A 15,421-nucleotide genomic window follows, 5' to 3' on the forward strand; every position below is an offset into this window, starting at 1 on the left:
ACGAAGAAAAACGACTTTTTTTTCAGAACATATTGTTAACAATTGGTAAACAAACACAGTAAAAACACCTATGTGAGGAACAGGATAAATTTATGAATTTCATCCCAGAGGATGATGAGTTGTTGTTGTATTTGGAAAGCTGCACTTTCCGTACGTTTACATACCTATTAGATTGAGTAGATTGAAGGTCTTTTTCAAATTTCTCAAACTCCGGGGTCGTAAAACCTTCGTTTTGGTTCAAAACTCATCCACGATTTTTTGCAGAAGTTTTTAGTAACTTTTACATGAGTAAATTTGAACTTTTATGTTTGTATAGAAAAATAGATAATTTTGTACTGAAAAATCAACACCATTTTTGTTTCTTCTGTGGAACCGAGCCTGATAAAGGGTTTTGTGCCAATTTATAAATTATCTATAGGACATATCTTATTAGATAAAAAAGTTATTAGCTGATGAATAAGAGTATGTCTTTTGACATTGAAAATCAATCAATTCCACTGATATCACTGCCTGTGCCTATCAAAGTAATCCTTGAAAAGTAGTCATGCAATACCTCGCTAGGCACCAGCAGTGATGTCAGTTAAATTGATTGATTTTCAATGTCGAAAGACATACCCATATTCAACAGCTAATAACTTTTTTGCCTAATAAGATACGAAGCTATCATCTTCAACAAAGTTGTTAAACGAAAAATTCCCTTTGAAGAATTTACAAATTGGCACAAAGCCCATTATGAGACTGTTCTACCGAAGAAATAAAAACGATTTTGATTTTTCAGCATAAAATATTAAATTTTTCCATACAAACATAAAAATTCAAATTTACTCATGTACACGTTACTTAAAAATTCTGCAAAAATCATGGATGAGTTTTAAATCAAAACGAAGCATTTAAGAGCCCAGAGTTTGGGAAATTCAACCATAATCCCAAATCGACTCACTCTAATATACCTATATATTAAATGGGTTTTAAATAGTTATTCAAGACTTTAAACAAGCTCACAACAGTCTTAGGGGGGCTTACAACAGTCTCCAAAAAATCTGACTGTAAAAGAAAAAAGAAAGACAGATTATTCTAGAACAGTTAACAAAGAGCCTTAAAAAAAAAACCTAAAAAGAGCCTCAAAAGTAAATATCTGGAAACAGTATCAGAACAAAGCTGGAACAAACACAAAAGAGAGTCAACAAACTCAAAAGATTCTTAAATGGGACTCAAAAGAGTCTTAAATGGGACTCAAAATTCTCTCAGATAGTTTAAAAAAGTGCTAAAAAGAGTCTCAGAGTACTTTGGGAATAAAAAGTGACTCAAAAAAAAAGTGGTTTGAAAAATGTATTGCCACAAGCATCTCACAAGAGTTTAAAAGAATCTCTAAAGAGTCTCAAGCGAGTTTCAAAAAACATTTTTTTTTTCAATTTGATTTCAAATAATAAATAAAGATTTGTGATTGAAATATAACTTGATTCTATTCATAAATTCTCTTGCTGAGAAATGATTCAAGATTTGTTCAGTAGTGTATTTGTTAAATAAAATCTACTCTAATCAACGTATATCCTTGGCGGACGCTTTATTAAATGGTTAATCTATGAAATTTAATGTAATTCGTTTCAATAAGCTACTTTTTTACTAGATTTCAAAAAAGTGCTGGAATGCTCTCAATAAATTGCTCTCAACTCCAAGAATGTAGCACTGGATTCATTGTAAAATAGTTGATGAGTTTCAATTTTTCATTTAGGAGTGTAAAACCGACGATTTGTTTATTTAATAAGGTCGGAATAAATTAGAAATCCTTTTTATATCACTTGGAGTTAAAATATCACGCGGAAGGGACAAAAATTAATAATCCAAATTTTCAATACATTTTGAACAAATTGGACAAAGACTTGTAGGAAATTAACTTGTAGACAATCTAAATTTCCCAAAATCAAAATATATGTAGATTTATTTTCGAATGAAAATTCGAAAAAAAAATCTCGAATACAAAAGATGATACAATTCCTATTTTCTCCAATTTGATTTCCAACTGTTTCAATTTTCGAAGATTTATAAAATCTATATAAATATATATAAAAATTAATGTTTGTCTGTCTGTCTGTCTGTCTGTCTGTTCCCTATAGACTTAGAAACAACTAAATACTGGATCGATGATCTTGAAATTTGGCATAAATATGACCGTTTCCAGGACCGGGGATGGTTTCTATAATAGTTTTAGAACTGTTGGGGTAGTTTCAGGAACCTTTTTGAGCAATCAAACACACGATGGTTGTTTGTGAATGTATAGCTAAAACTATGACAATTTTATTAGTGGGTGGTAAATGTCTTATGTACTTGCAACTTACAATTTATGGTTTCCTGCCTAATAGGTTCTAACCTCCAAACTAAGTTGACACCTAAGTGCTCGAATATCGGGAAAAATCTATTTGTGGGATCTTGTATTAGTCCAACTAAATTTCCGTTAATATTCATCGGAAGTACTTACGGTGTTATGCAAACGCATATATGTGTTTCCCAAAAAAGTAATAATAAAGCACAAATGCTTATAAAAGTTGCCCACAATTTAGGATGATGACTTTCAATCTTTATCTTCTTCACAATTCTTTATTCTTCCTCTCCATCTAAATCTGTCAAAAAAGGAGCAGTAACGTCGTCAGTTTCTGCCCATTGGTGGGGTCGGAAGACCGGGCGTAGTTGCCGTAACATCCCCCCGCCCGTAAGAAAGGTCGGTGGACGCACTCGACGATCTTGGCTTACCACATTCCATGTCTAAACGCGCCAACTTAGCTACTGGTCTTTTTAAAACACCATGGGTCGTCTGTATAATCGCCTGTCGCCGCCTACCGTCCTTCGCTTCGATGACTTCCAATACATGTCCACGCAGCCAACAATTCCTTTCCGCTTCGCTAATAACAATCACCAGGTCTCCTTGTTCAATGGGCGCTACATCGATAAACCATTTTGTTCGACGAGCAATAGTCGGAAGATATTCTCTGACCCATCTCCTCCAAAACTGGTCTACCATCGTGTTGAGCTGATTCCAATTATTGCGATGCGCCATGCTGTCGTCGGCCAACGGTTTTGGGTTTTGAGTTACTCCGTTGGAACTTAGTAAAATGAAGTGGTTAGGTGTTAAGGCCTCTTGAGATTCACTTTCAATCGGGATGAAGGTAAGAGGACGTGAATTTACCACACCCTGAGCTTCCCTAACTATCGTCGCTAGGGTTTCATCATCCGGATTCCGCAACGTCTGCATCGCTGCCATCGCCACTTTTACGGAGCGCACCAAGCGTTCCCAGGCGCCGCCCATATGTGGTGCTGCCGGTGGGTTGAAGATCCATTTTGTATAAGCGTTTGTGAAGCATTCTGCTAGCTGTTTCGAATCGACTGCGTTTTTAAGTTCATTGCTTGCTCCTACGAAATTTGTTCCGTTGTCACTATATATTTCTAGCGGCGAGCCATGGCAAACAATGAATCGCCGTATAGCCATTTTGCAAGATTCGGTCGTCAAGGAATGAACAATCTCAAGATGGACGGCACGAATCGTTAAGCATGTAAAGAGTGCCACCCATCTTTTCACCACACTTCTTCCTACGCGCACGTTCAGTGGCCCAAAGTAGTCCAAGCCAATGTGGGTGAAAGGTCGGACGAAAGCTTGTAATCTTGCTTCTGGAAGCGCAGCCATTCTCGGGGTCGTGGGTTTCGCTTTTTTTATTTTGCACTGCGGACATGATCTAGACACCTTTCGAACAAGACTTCGAAGGTTCGGAATGTGAAAACGCTGCCTACATTCGTTAACCACGGTTTCTCCGTTTGCGTGAAGGTAACGTTTGTGAAGCGCCTCTAACATCAGCCGGGTGACAACATGTTCCTTAGGTAAAATTATCGGAAACTTGGTATCGAACGATACATAGGACGCAGCAATAATGCGGCTCTCTAATCGTATAATTCCGCGTTCGTCTAGGAATGGTGAGAGCCTAAACAACTTGCTGTTTCTGTTCGGTGTGCTCTGGGTGCGTGTTTTACTTCCTGATTGGCTCTTCTCTAACAGTGCCGACAATTCTTGAAAATACACTTCTTTTTGAACTAATTTAAAAATTATATCTTCCGCTCTAGTCAGTTCCTCACTCGTTACAGGTCCCATGACGTACGATACCTTCTTAGCCTTCGCGCGCAACATGTCGAAAAATTTGAGAATAGTTGCCACAGACCGCCACAGCGTCTGCCAAGAAGAAAAGCGCTCCCATCGAATCAGCTGAAAGAAGCTCCGCGCGGAAAAGTGATGCAAGCACTCTGCTAATTCCTCCGTAGTTTCTATGCTAGTCATACAGTCGGTTGGCCACTCGCCCTCTGGGTGATATAAAAACTGTGGGCCTCGAAACCATCTAGATTCGTTCGAAAAGTTTGGACCTTGTCCCCACTTCGTAGCATCGTCAGCCACATTCTCCTTCGACGGTATCCATCTCCAATCGTCTACACTAGATTCGGTCAAAATTTCCCCAATTCTACACGCCACGTACTGTCGATAACGCCTATGGTCTGATTTTATCCACGATAGCACAGTTTGCGAGTCGCTCCAGTATACGGTTCTGCTGATTGACAGTCTGTGAAACTCTTTGATCAATTTTTGCAACCGAACTCCCAGTACCGCTGCTTGAAGCTCCAGTCGTGGTATAGACACGGTTTTCAATGGCGCAACCTTCGATTTTCCGCTAACGAGAGCGCAGTGTATGGAACCTTCGATTTGAGCTCGCAGAAAAGCTACACTGGCATAAGCTTGTTCACTCGCATCGCAGAAAATATGAAGCTGTATATCTTTGACACTGTCTTTCGGGTAATTCGGAAAGTAACAGCGTGGTATCTTTGCCTCCGACAATTTCTCAAACTGTTCCGTCCACTGTATCCAACGATCTCTCAGCTCTTCCGTAATTTTCTCATCCCAGTTCGTTTTGGTCTTCCAAATATCTTGGATAATAATCTTGCCGTGAACGATGAAGAACGCAAGTAGCCCGAGTGGATCAAAAACCGACATAACAGCTCTCAAAACCTCTCTTTTAGTGGGGTGCACGACGCTTAAGTTATTGTTCAGAGAAAAGATGAATACATCATCCGACCGACGCCACAACATGCCCAAAACACGTTCCGTACTTCTGTCCAAATTTAAATTTTTAGTGTCCGCCAAATCTCGTTCTCCTATTTGTTCAAGAAACTGTGGAGAATTGGAAAGCCAATTATGTATCTTGAAGCCCCCTTGAGACTGGACATATTCAACGTCGGCCGCCAGCTTGCATGCCTCTTGTACGGTGTCTACGCTGTCCAACCAATCGTCCACATAATGGTGTTTGATGATGGCTTCAGCTGCATCAGGAAACTCCTCAGCGAATTCCATTGCGTTCCGGTTCTTGACGAACTGCGCTGAGCTCGGAGAACACGAGGATCCGAACGTCGCCACATCCATGAAGTATGTTTCAATAGGTTCGTCTGTATTGTTCCGCCACAAGAGGCGCTGCGAATTACGATCCTCTTCCCGAATCATCACCTGGTGGAACATCTCGCGAATGTCCGCGCAGATTCCAATCGACCGCTCTCGAAAACCGAATAGTACACCTGGTAATGAGTTCAACAAATCGGGACCTTTTAACAGCATCGTATTCAGCGAAACTCCTTGCACCTTTGCCGCTGCGTCACAAAATATGCGAATCTTTGAAGGCTTCTTGGGGTTTAGGGCTACTCCTAGCGGTAAATACCACGTTCGTTTGGCATCGGCCGCAGCCAATTCTTCCGGGGTGGCCTTATGGATGTATCCCTTCCTGAGATAGTCCATCATCTGCTTCCTCACACTATCTCCGATGACTGGGTTGCTCCTCATTCGACGCTCCAAGCATCGATGTCGACGTTCGGCCATTTTTCGACTTTCGGGAAATTCAAAGTCGTCATATTTCCAGAGAAGACCGGTTTCAAACCTCTGACCTCGACGTTTCGTAGTTTGCTCCATAATTTTGTTCGCTCGTAGATTTTCTTTAGACTGTGGTTCGGGGCTGTTCCATATTCCAATAATTTCCATCGAAAAAAAGTTCTCCACCATGTTATGAAGTTCTCCATCGCACTTGCATTCGCTAATATGGAAACTGCCTGCTCTCCTGGTACCTTCCCCGATGGCTCCGTAAACTGACCAACCCAATCGACATTTTGCAGCAATAGGCTCGCCTGGTTCTCCTTCTCGTATTCTCAACGTCGCTCCAATGTGAGAATTATCGTTTCCGATCAACACCCGAGGCTTAACATTCTGGTAATCCTGGATAGGTAATCCTTGGAGATGATGATACTTTTCAAGCAACTTTGCGTAACACATCGACTGGTTAGGCAACTCTAGACCACACACTGTCCGCACTTCGATCGGGAACTTCTGTGACTTCCGTGTACCTCTTATCTCCAGGCTAACTCGTTGAGATTTCGCTTCGCTGCGTGTAACGTTGCCGGTCCACTGAAGACACAATGGGGCCGGCTCTCCTCGGATCTCCAGTTGCGATGCAATATCCTCATCCAGTAGCGTCATGGAAGAACCATCATCGATGAACGCCAAAACTTCGACTGATCTACCGTTTCCATATAACGTGACCGGCAGCATCCTGAAGAGCGTAGATTGTTCCGATTGGTGGAGATTTATTACTGCTGTTGATGTTGTTGGTGTGTTCTCGGAATTCACGTTCGCGATATGTAACATAGAATGATGTTTTTCCTGACAACCATTAACTTCGCACGTTCTTGAAGACTTGCAAGGTCTTCGTCCATGGTAGCCCAGACAAACTTTGCAAACTCCCAGTTCCCGAATTTTCGTCCAGCGATTTTCAACAGTCAGTCTCTTGAACTCCGAACAATCCCGTACGCGGTGATCTGGATTTTTACATATGAAGCATGATGGCCCAGCTTGGGACTCGCTTTTCACAAAAGGCCTATTCCCAGTAGAAATATGGTTCCGTTCTCCAAAACCTGATTCTGCGTCCTCCGGGAACGAATCCAGTTCCGTATGCACGCCGAGAAAATGTCTAGTGTTAAGCTTTTCTGCCTTACTGCCCCGTTGAATCGAATTAGCACCTGGCATTTGGATCCTCAAAGTGACTCTCGAAGCTGCTGTGACGAGTTGTGACATAAATGAAGAAAACGTGCTTAAATCGTAGAATTCGAAACGCATTGTGTACAGAGCCCAATCTAGCTGCAAGTTCGTCGGAAGCTTTTCCATAAGCTCGAACAGAAGTGTGGGGTTATTAAGATGAGCAGTTTGTTGAGCGGCTTCCAGATGAGTACACAAATTTTTGACCGCCATTCCAAAGGTAATTAGGTCGGATAACCGATCAGATTTGGGTGCAGGAATTTGTCGTATTTTTTGCAGCAATGAGTGTACTAGTACTTCCGGTCTTCCGTAAAGGGTACGCAGAGTTTCAATGATGCTAGGTACTGCAGACGGCATCATTAGTTGGCTCTGAACCATTTGTCTCGCTGGTCCTTTCAAACATTTTTGTAACCTTAGCAAATTTTCATCATCAGAGTAACCACATGCGGCCGAGGTATTTTGAAACGTACAAATAAATAAAGGCCAATCTTCCGGTGTACCATCGAACTCAGGTAATTCCTTCGATCCCAGTTGCCGAGCTGATAGCTGCTGGTGTGTAGGATTATAATCCCTTACTCCACGATGTCTGCTTCCTGTACGTTGGTATTGAAAATCACCTTCTCCGTCTCCACATATCACACTGGCTTCGTCTCCACACGAACCGCCACGTTGAATCATCATCGGTTTCGTGGCATTCGCTAAACGTTCTTCGTCTTCACGTGCTTTCGTCGCACCAAAAGCTGGTTCATCATACCACCTCGGAGGATTACGTACCAGGTCTCCCAACACTTTCGATTCGCAATAGATTTGATCGCGAGATAAACGATTCGTTGGAAGTTGAGTACTTTCGCGCATGTCGTGGGGAAAAGGCGGAGTATGTTTATCGACCGCGTGAAAGGGTTTCGGGTCTATAACGTTACTTGTCCTGATAGGAGAAATATCAAGAGAATAATCTCGATGTCGATGTATCGGTACCGCTTGATATCCTAGCTTTTCCTCTACAATATTTACTACCTGTCTAGAAGCTTTCGGAATCGCACCTAATTTACGGGAGCCTATCTCTACGCTTTCACCAACTGCGCCCTGTTGGCGTCGTTCGTCCCTCGTCGCTAACAATTTGACTTGTTGTGGCCTACCTTGCGTTTTTGGTATATTATCTAATTCTATCGGATTCGATACTATTTTCAGCTCACTCAGTTTCTTCTGCGTCGTAGCTTCGGTTCGAATATGCCACTGTTGAACCTTCCGGATACTGCTCAGGATCGACTTTTGGCTCTTAGCATCGTTCTCAGCATTTTCTTCCTCTTCGAGACGTTTAAATTTCTCCCGGTGAAAGGCCTGGTCCAATTCCAGTTGTCGTCGTTCGAATTCCATCTCGTTTTCCGATTGTTTTGCTCGACGTTCCAAGTCGAGTTGCTTCTGCAGCAAAACTCGTTCGGCCTCAAGCTTCTTCATATTCAATCGCAGACGGGATCGTGCGGTAGATACCGAGGAACCTATTCTCGAACTAGTCGAACTGCTTACCGAAAGAGGTGGTTGTTCCTTTCGAGTCTTCTCCGTAAGCGTGGGTACGGCAACAAGTTTGCATTTGGGGCAAACGAAACTCTTGTCGCTAACACTATCTCCTACGCCGACGCAATGGTAATGGTACCAAGCGTCACAAGCATCGCACATCACCATCCTATCCGTGTCCGCTTCCTCACAGGCTTGACAGCTACTGGTGGTTCCAGCCTGGGTGCCCAACACCGTGTCATCTTCCTGAGGGAGCTTCTCAACTATCTTACTTCCAGACGGCATCTTGGACATAAATTTTTTAGAATGTTGGGGTAGTTTCAGGAACCTTTTTGAGCAATCAAACACACGATGGTTGTTTGTGAATGTATAGCTAAAACTATGACAATTTTATTAGTGGGTGGTAAATGTCTTATGTACTTGCAACTTACAATTTATGGTTTCCTGCCTAATAGGTTCTAACCTCCAAACTAAGTTGACACCTAAGTGCTCGAATATCGGGAAAAATCTATTTGTGGGATCTTGTATTAGTCCAACTAAATTTCCGTTAATATTCATCGGAAGTACTTACGGTGTTATGCAAACGCATATATGTGTTTCCCAAAAAAGTAATAATAAAGCACAAATGCTTATAAAAGTTGCCCACAATTTAGGATGATGACTTTCAATCTTTATCTTCTTCACAATTCTTTATTCTTCCTCTCCATCTAAATCTGTCAAAAAAGGAGCAGTAACGTCGTCAGTTTCTGCCCATTGGTGGGGTCGGAAGACCGGGCGTAGTTGCCGTAACAAGAACCCTCCGACTTGAGGGAAAAGGGGTCTCCCATACAAATTTAGCATATAATATGGCACAACTTATGCCATTTATAAGCAATACTCATCAAATTTTCTACAAAACAAATTTAACACCATGATATGATTTATAGTAACATGTTCCAACATATTCTGATGATTTGTTATATGAAACCCCCTTGCCATTTTTAATAAGGGGAGGGGGGTCCCATGTTAAATCCATATAAAAAGTGACAGAATTTGAACAATTTTAAACTATTTCGATCAAATCCTAGTTTTAAAGTTATGAGATGATTTAAAATATTATAAAGCGTTATCCGTTTTTGTGGGCTTCCATGCAAAATGAACAAAACTATGACAAAACTCGAGTTATGTTTAAGAGACCATTGCACATAAAAGTTTATACATAATGAGATATTTGATTGAATTTTCAAAAAAAATTTGGTTTTGGCTTCCATATAAAAATACCATTCAAACAATATTCAAAAAGTTGTAAGAGATTTGCATCAAACTTACTACTAATCTTGATTTAACATAACGACATGATTTTTCACATTTATTGACAAATCGTGATATAATTTGACAAATAATTGTACTGTAAGAGCACTTCTTTCTAAGAAAAAAGGAGAGTAAAGCTCCTATACGAATTTGAAGAAATATATGATTAAACTAATACAAATTTCATGTGGTTCCGATCAAATTCGATACTCTTATAAGTCCTGATGTAATGAGATGTTTTACCGATTCGACATTCTCTTCCAACTTTCCTGAATGCTCCCATACAAAACCAACGTAATATTTTTCATAAATCGGAAAAATTTCAAGTGGTTTGCACCAAGGTCGCGGTTTGTATTGAAAGATATTGATTAAATATTATTTCTGTATCCTAACATATCATCTACTTGAACAATTTCTAAGTAACTTCACTTTGTTTGGAGTACAAGTCAGATTTAATTATGAGATGACTCAATTGGCAAAACTTCTCCCGCTTTCACCTACTCCTATTTTTTTTTTAAACAACGGGAGACTGTTAAGAAGTAAACAAAAAAAGACGTTTCGGAAATATGGAATGAAAAAATTGAAAAAATTGTAAAGAATTTTCAAATATTCTCAAAATTGTACTTGATATTTTGTTCGCGATCATTTAGAACAACGCTGGATGTAATTTTTCGGGGTTTTTTTACGAGTGGTTTTATTAAGGCATTTTACTTATAAAGTTTTAATGTGCCGGGAGTAATTTTTCGGGGTTTAATTGTTAGTTTTGTTCTGTGATGTTTTTAAAAAAAAATCGCTTGTTTTACGTTTCAGTCTACTCCGCCTGCTAAAAATTGCTTTTTTCTGAGCATGGTCGAATAAAAGTAGACTGAAACGTAAAACTAACGAATTTTTTTAAAACATCACCGAACAAAATCATCAAAATATACCCCGAAAAATTAGTTGGAATTTTAAGAAATATGTACTTAAATATTCAGACCTAAGATCTAAGAAAATAGCAATAACTAATTTTGAAGGTCAATTCTTGAATTCATACATAAAAAATAATCCATTTCTAAATTACTACAATTAAAGATCAATGACAATCAAAAATAAATTTCATAAACTCATATCTATACTGGGAATTCTTGCAAAAAGGCCGCTTTTTTGTTAGAATGCAAAAAATATGGTATTCACGATTAAAATATATTCTTCTATAAAATAGTATTTAAGAATCTGAGCCAAATATTTATAATTTTAAATATTAAATGAAAAATAAATTCAAAATCGGATTTTAAAAAAAATCAAATTTATTTGGAAAAAGTTGCAAAGCACACCTGGTGAGCTAGTTTTTCAATAAAATACTTAAAACTTTCTTTATTTCTGCCTTCGGAGATTTCGGAAAAATCTCGAAAGGAGAGGGGGGGGGGGTTCACAAAAAATAATAATAACCTAATAAGACTAGACATTTATCGAGTAATTGAACTAAAAAAACCCTTTAGTTACATTAAAAAAAAGTGTAACTTTCGTTCAATTATCTACCAGGCTTGATCAACTATGCTATAATGGGAGAAAAATGATAAATACACTTAGGATAGCGACTGAAATGAAATTGAAAGACTTTTGATCTTTGGAGTCTTTTTATAATCCAAGGTTTTATAAAACGTCAATGAACCTAAAATTTATTTGTGCTGCAAGTATTCACAGATATTCTAAGAGATTAAAAAAACTTCACATCTTCCAACGGATTTTCAATAGTTTTTTTTTTATTTTGATAGGATGTCGAAAATTTATGAACGTGTTTAAACCCTTTAATGTATAACTTTTTTGTAAATTCGATTCGAGTGATAGGGTAGAAGCACTAGTTATTGAACAGGTACAAGATATTGAACACTAGTAAAACATTTACCGATTAAAACAATAATATACAGTAGAAAAATGAATCAAAATTCGTTGTGCCACTGTTGAAGCATTTTCTACCTATGTTCAAATTTTTATCAAGAATCTCGGACTCTTAAAGCCACAAACCCCGAAACTTGAATATGTGTTCAAATTGTGGCTTGGTTTTTCGACTGGATGAAGAAAACAGCCTATTTTTGATTGGGGGAAAAATTGGATAAAAGACAATTAAACGTCTAAGATAATGATATAAGTGTTTTCAACTAAGTCTTTTTGAATGATTTCTGGAAGATTGGCAGCCTATATTATTCTTATTTTCTTAAAATTTAACAAATTAAAGTGTTCAATCATTGGATCACAGAAAACGCCAATGTTTCAATTATTGAACGTTCGATCTTACAGTACTCGTTTCGTAAAGAAATGCATGCAGCAGTTATTGAACAAACATCGGTTGGTGTTTGGAAATGTAAACAAACTGTTTCTTGGTTGCTAGCTCAACCAAAATCGCCCCTGCAAGGCGTACTATCAAGCGAAATACCCCTGAATATATGCAATGATATTCAATGTTTACGTGTTCAATAATTAGAACATTGCCTGTTCAATATTTGAATCATTGTGTTTAATCATTGGGACAAAAGTAATTTTGAATAAAAAGGCTTAAATAATAATTTCAAAACATATTTCCACGAAAAAAATATATCGATTCGAAGCAGAGAAATAAGCTTAAGCTACGCTATCAAAATTTTGTCAGAAAAACCTTTCGTTATTATTTATTGGCCACAAATGTGTTGAATCTTAAAGATGGTGTTCAATATATAGTGTTCTTACCCTATAATATCATTTCAGTTAGAATAACACCTCTTAACACATATTAAGCCGCTGTTTTGAGTCTTACTAAAGTTATGCTCCATCAAAGTTGAATAATAATTTTTGAAATCGTTGATTCATTCAATACAATTTTTCAATTTTATTCCAAACATTTTTCATTGAACGCAAAGAAGTTTGTGAAACATTGAGATTTAGAAAATTGCATTGCTAGAATGTCTCTATCTGAAAAAATAACAGCAATTTCCCAAAAAAAAAAAATTTTTCAAAAACAAAAAGAATAAATGTGATTGTTGCAATTTTTCTGCATATTCTCTTAAATATCTCACACATTCATTGAAATATCGTGTTAAAAATACTATGAGTCAGTTTTTTATTTTCTTTTTTTGTGAACAACAAATCTACGTTTTCTAGAAGTTTGGAATGTAATCAGTGTGCTTTTAAAAAAAAACTATGCATAAAGGGTTAAGGTTTAAAAAGTTCATAAAGTTAATCTCAGGATTTTTAAATACAAAATTGAATAGAAATTTCAATAAATCTTGAAAATATTTTTTTTCAAAAAATACAATTAAAAGGTAAAATCTACTTAAATATACTATGAGGTTCTAGAATTAACAACAATATTTTTGAGTAGTTTTGAAAAAAAAATTGTATCCAGTTTGAAACCAAAACCAATTCAAATGATGACTAAATTCAACAAAAATCTCAGCTTTAAATCAACACATTTGTTAGCTTTCATTCTCCATTCTTCTCCAGTGCTCCATTACTATTTTTTTTGGTTTTCGTTAACCTCAATCAGTAAGGTGCTGCAAGTCAATCACGGGGCGGCCGAGCCAGTTAACAAATTAATTAAGAAGAAGGCAAAACAATCCTCGATATCTATGTAAGCGCGGGCACACACGCACATCCACCTCGCCATACTCCTCATACCAATTCGGTTCGAGGGGCTTGGCTCAAAATTGGCATAACTTCCCGCGAAATTGGCACCCATCGTCGGTAGGTGCAAAAAATCACAACGAAAAAAAACCAGCCTAGGCCCACATATTCGAATTCGATTAGATCCTTAACCAAACACAGACGGTTCAGACATAAGCGGGGGTCTGAAAAACAACAAAATATTACATCGAAATAATAGCGCGCGGAGTCAAAAGGAAAAAAATAGAGTGGAGTGGAGAGCCCACTAGGCTGAGAGAAGCAAAAAAAAAATGAACCAAACCAAACGAATCCCACCGAATGCACACACCGAAGAAAGTGAATTATGTAAACGATTTTTTTTCTGTTGCTTTCTTGCTTCTCGTCATCGGCAGCAGCAGTAATAGGACTGACTGCCAGGGTACCTCGAATTCGTCTCTTGGTCGTCAATTCTCCTCAATCGGGGGTCCATTTGCGTTTTCTGGCCAGTTGTCAATTTGTGCGGCAGCAGTGGCTTTATTGCTGCTGCTGTTTTGTTGCTGTTGCTGCTGCTACTCGATGTATGTTTTGTTGGCATTACCGCTTTGTGGAATGACAAATATGAGGCGGGTTTACGCGGGATATTTTTGGGGATTTTTCAAATTAGCTTCCGATGCCAGCACGTTGACACTGCTGAGGCAATCAGGTGAGAGATTTCAAGTTTTTTCACCAGAATACGAAAGATTTATTGTGGGTAGTAAATCTTTTATTATTCGTTTGCTGCTTTTTATTTAGCTGTCTCCTTCTCTTTCTCAGTTCTCAGAAGTCACTTGTACGAAGTTTGATTTAACGGTCCACGTACAAGGGTATATACTTCCTAACCCGTCGATGATGGACGACGCGGAAAATGACCATCGACAGCCAGACGAAGACGAAGAGGAAGATCCATTGAAGTCACTGCACTGTTAAGGCACTGTACCGTACACACATATTTTTATCATCATGCCCGAGGGCCCGAGGAAAGAGACACAACAAACGCGATCATAACAGAGCATAATCGCTGGCATATACATAGCTATATGAAAACCCACCCCAAAGGAACGGAAAGTGGCAAAATGCACAACTTTCGCGAAATCAACCATTGAAAAATGCACCGTATATTTTTCCTTACTTTGACTACTGCGTACATCGTATCGAAAACATATCGATTGGCTCCCCCTGGGCACGCGCTAAAGGGCCTCCAACTCTGCACTAATTTCGTTGAAAAACCCCGAATGCACTTGAGCAAATAACAAAATCAACAACAGCCTCAGTACACAGACCAACAGGTGCACCAGGCACGAGTACACAAACACTTTTTGAATCGCACACGATTTGGTTTTTTCCTTCACTTCCAAAAGAGACCTGATCGTATAGTTGAAAAAAAAATCACACAATTTAGACCCTCCGAAAGGCCCCAAACAAACCTCGAAAGGGATTCACGAAATTCAAGTTTCCATCACGACGGTGTAATCACAAACTGATAAAAATCGACAATCGAAAAGCATACGCGCACAAACTCCAAAATTCATCGACAATCCCGAAGAAACAAGAAAAAAAAACAATCCAATAAAAGTGTCAACCAGAAAAACGAAAAACACCACCAAGCAAGCGACTTGGCAATAGACTTCAACGGACGGGCTGCGACGAACCTTCGCGCGCACGGAGAGTGTAACGAACACTGAACCGCAGTGAGTGAGATTCTTCGGCTGAGCTTGGGGCCCCCAATCAATCGCAAAAGGAACAGTGAGTGAGCTGGGTAAGCCACTATACTTACCCCACGAACGACACGCTCAGCTGAGAATCAACACATCAGACCGCGCGCGACTTAGACCTTCGCCAAAGTTTCCTTCAGCAGAAACAAACCGCATCGGTATCACCAGCCAC

General features: G+C 39.0%; 2 protein-coding genes across 4 annotated transcripts in view; both read right to left on the reverse strand.

Moving 5' to 3' along the window:
- Window positions 1-15,201, reverse strand: part of LOC129744289 (putative uncharacterized protein DDB_G0291608) — a 438,626-nt gene extending 423,425 nt beyond the window's left edge. For 2 of the 3 annotated variants that reach the window (XM_055736745.1, XM_055736743.1), the window contains exon 1: window positions 14,667-15,201. The gene's annotated coding sequence lies outside the window, so the exon portion shown is untranslated. The remainder of the gene's footprint in view (window positions 1-14,666) is intronic. The other variant, XM_055736742.1, reaches the window with a different exon arrangement.
- Window positions 2,645-8,899, reverse strand: LOC129743330 (uncharacterized). Its single transcript, XM_055735312.1, has one exon. The coding sequence runs from the start codon at window positions 8,897-8,899 to the stop codon at window positions 2,645-2,647; it is 6,255 nt and encodes a 2,084-aa protein (XP_055591287.1).
- Window positions 15,202-15,421: the final 220 nt, after the last annotated feature.

Source organism: Uranotaenia lowii, chromosome 2 (assembly GCF_029784155.1).
Source record: "Uranotaenia lowii strain MFRU-FL chromosome 2, ASM2978415v1, whole genome shotgun sequence".
NCBI lineage: Eukaryota > Metazoa > Arthropoda > Insecta > Diptera > Culicidae > Uranotaenia > Uranotaenia lowii.

Coding starts and splice junctions, on each gene's coding strand:
- LOC129743330 (XM_055735312.1), bottom strand. CDS start 8,899: ATGCCGTCTGGAAGTAAGATAGTTGAGAAGCTCCCTCAGGAAGATGAC.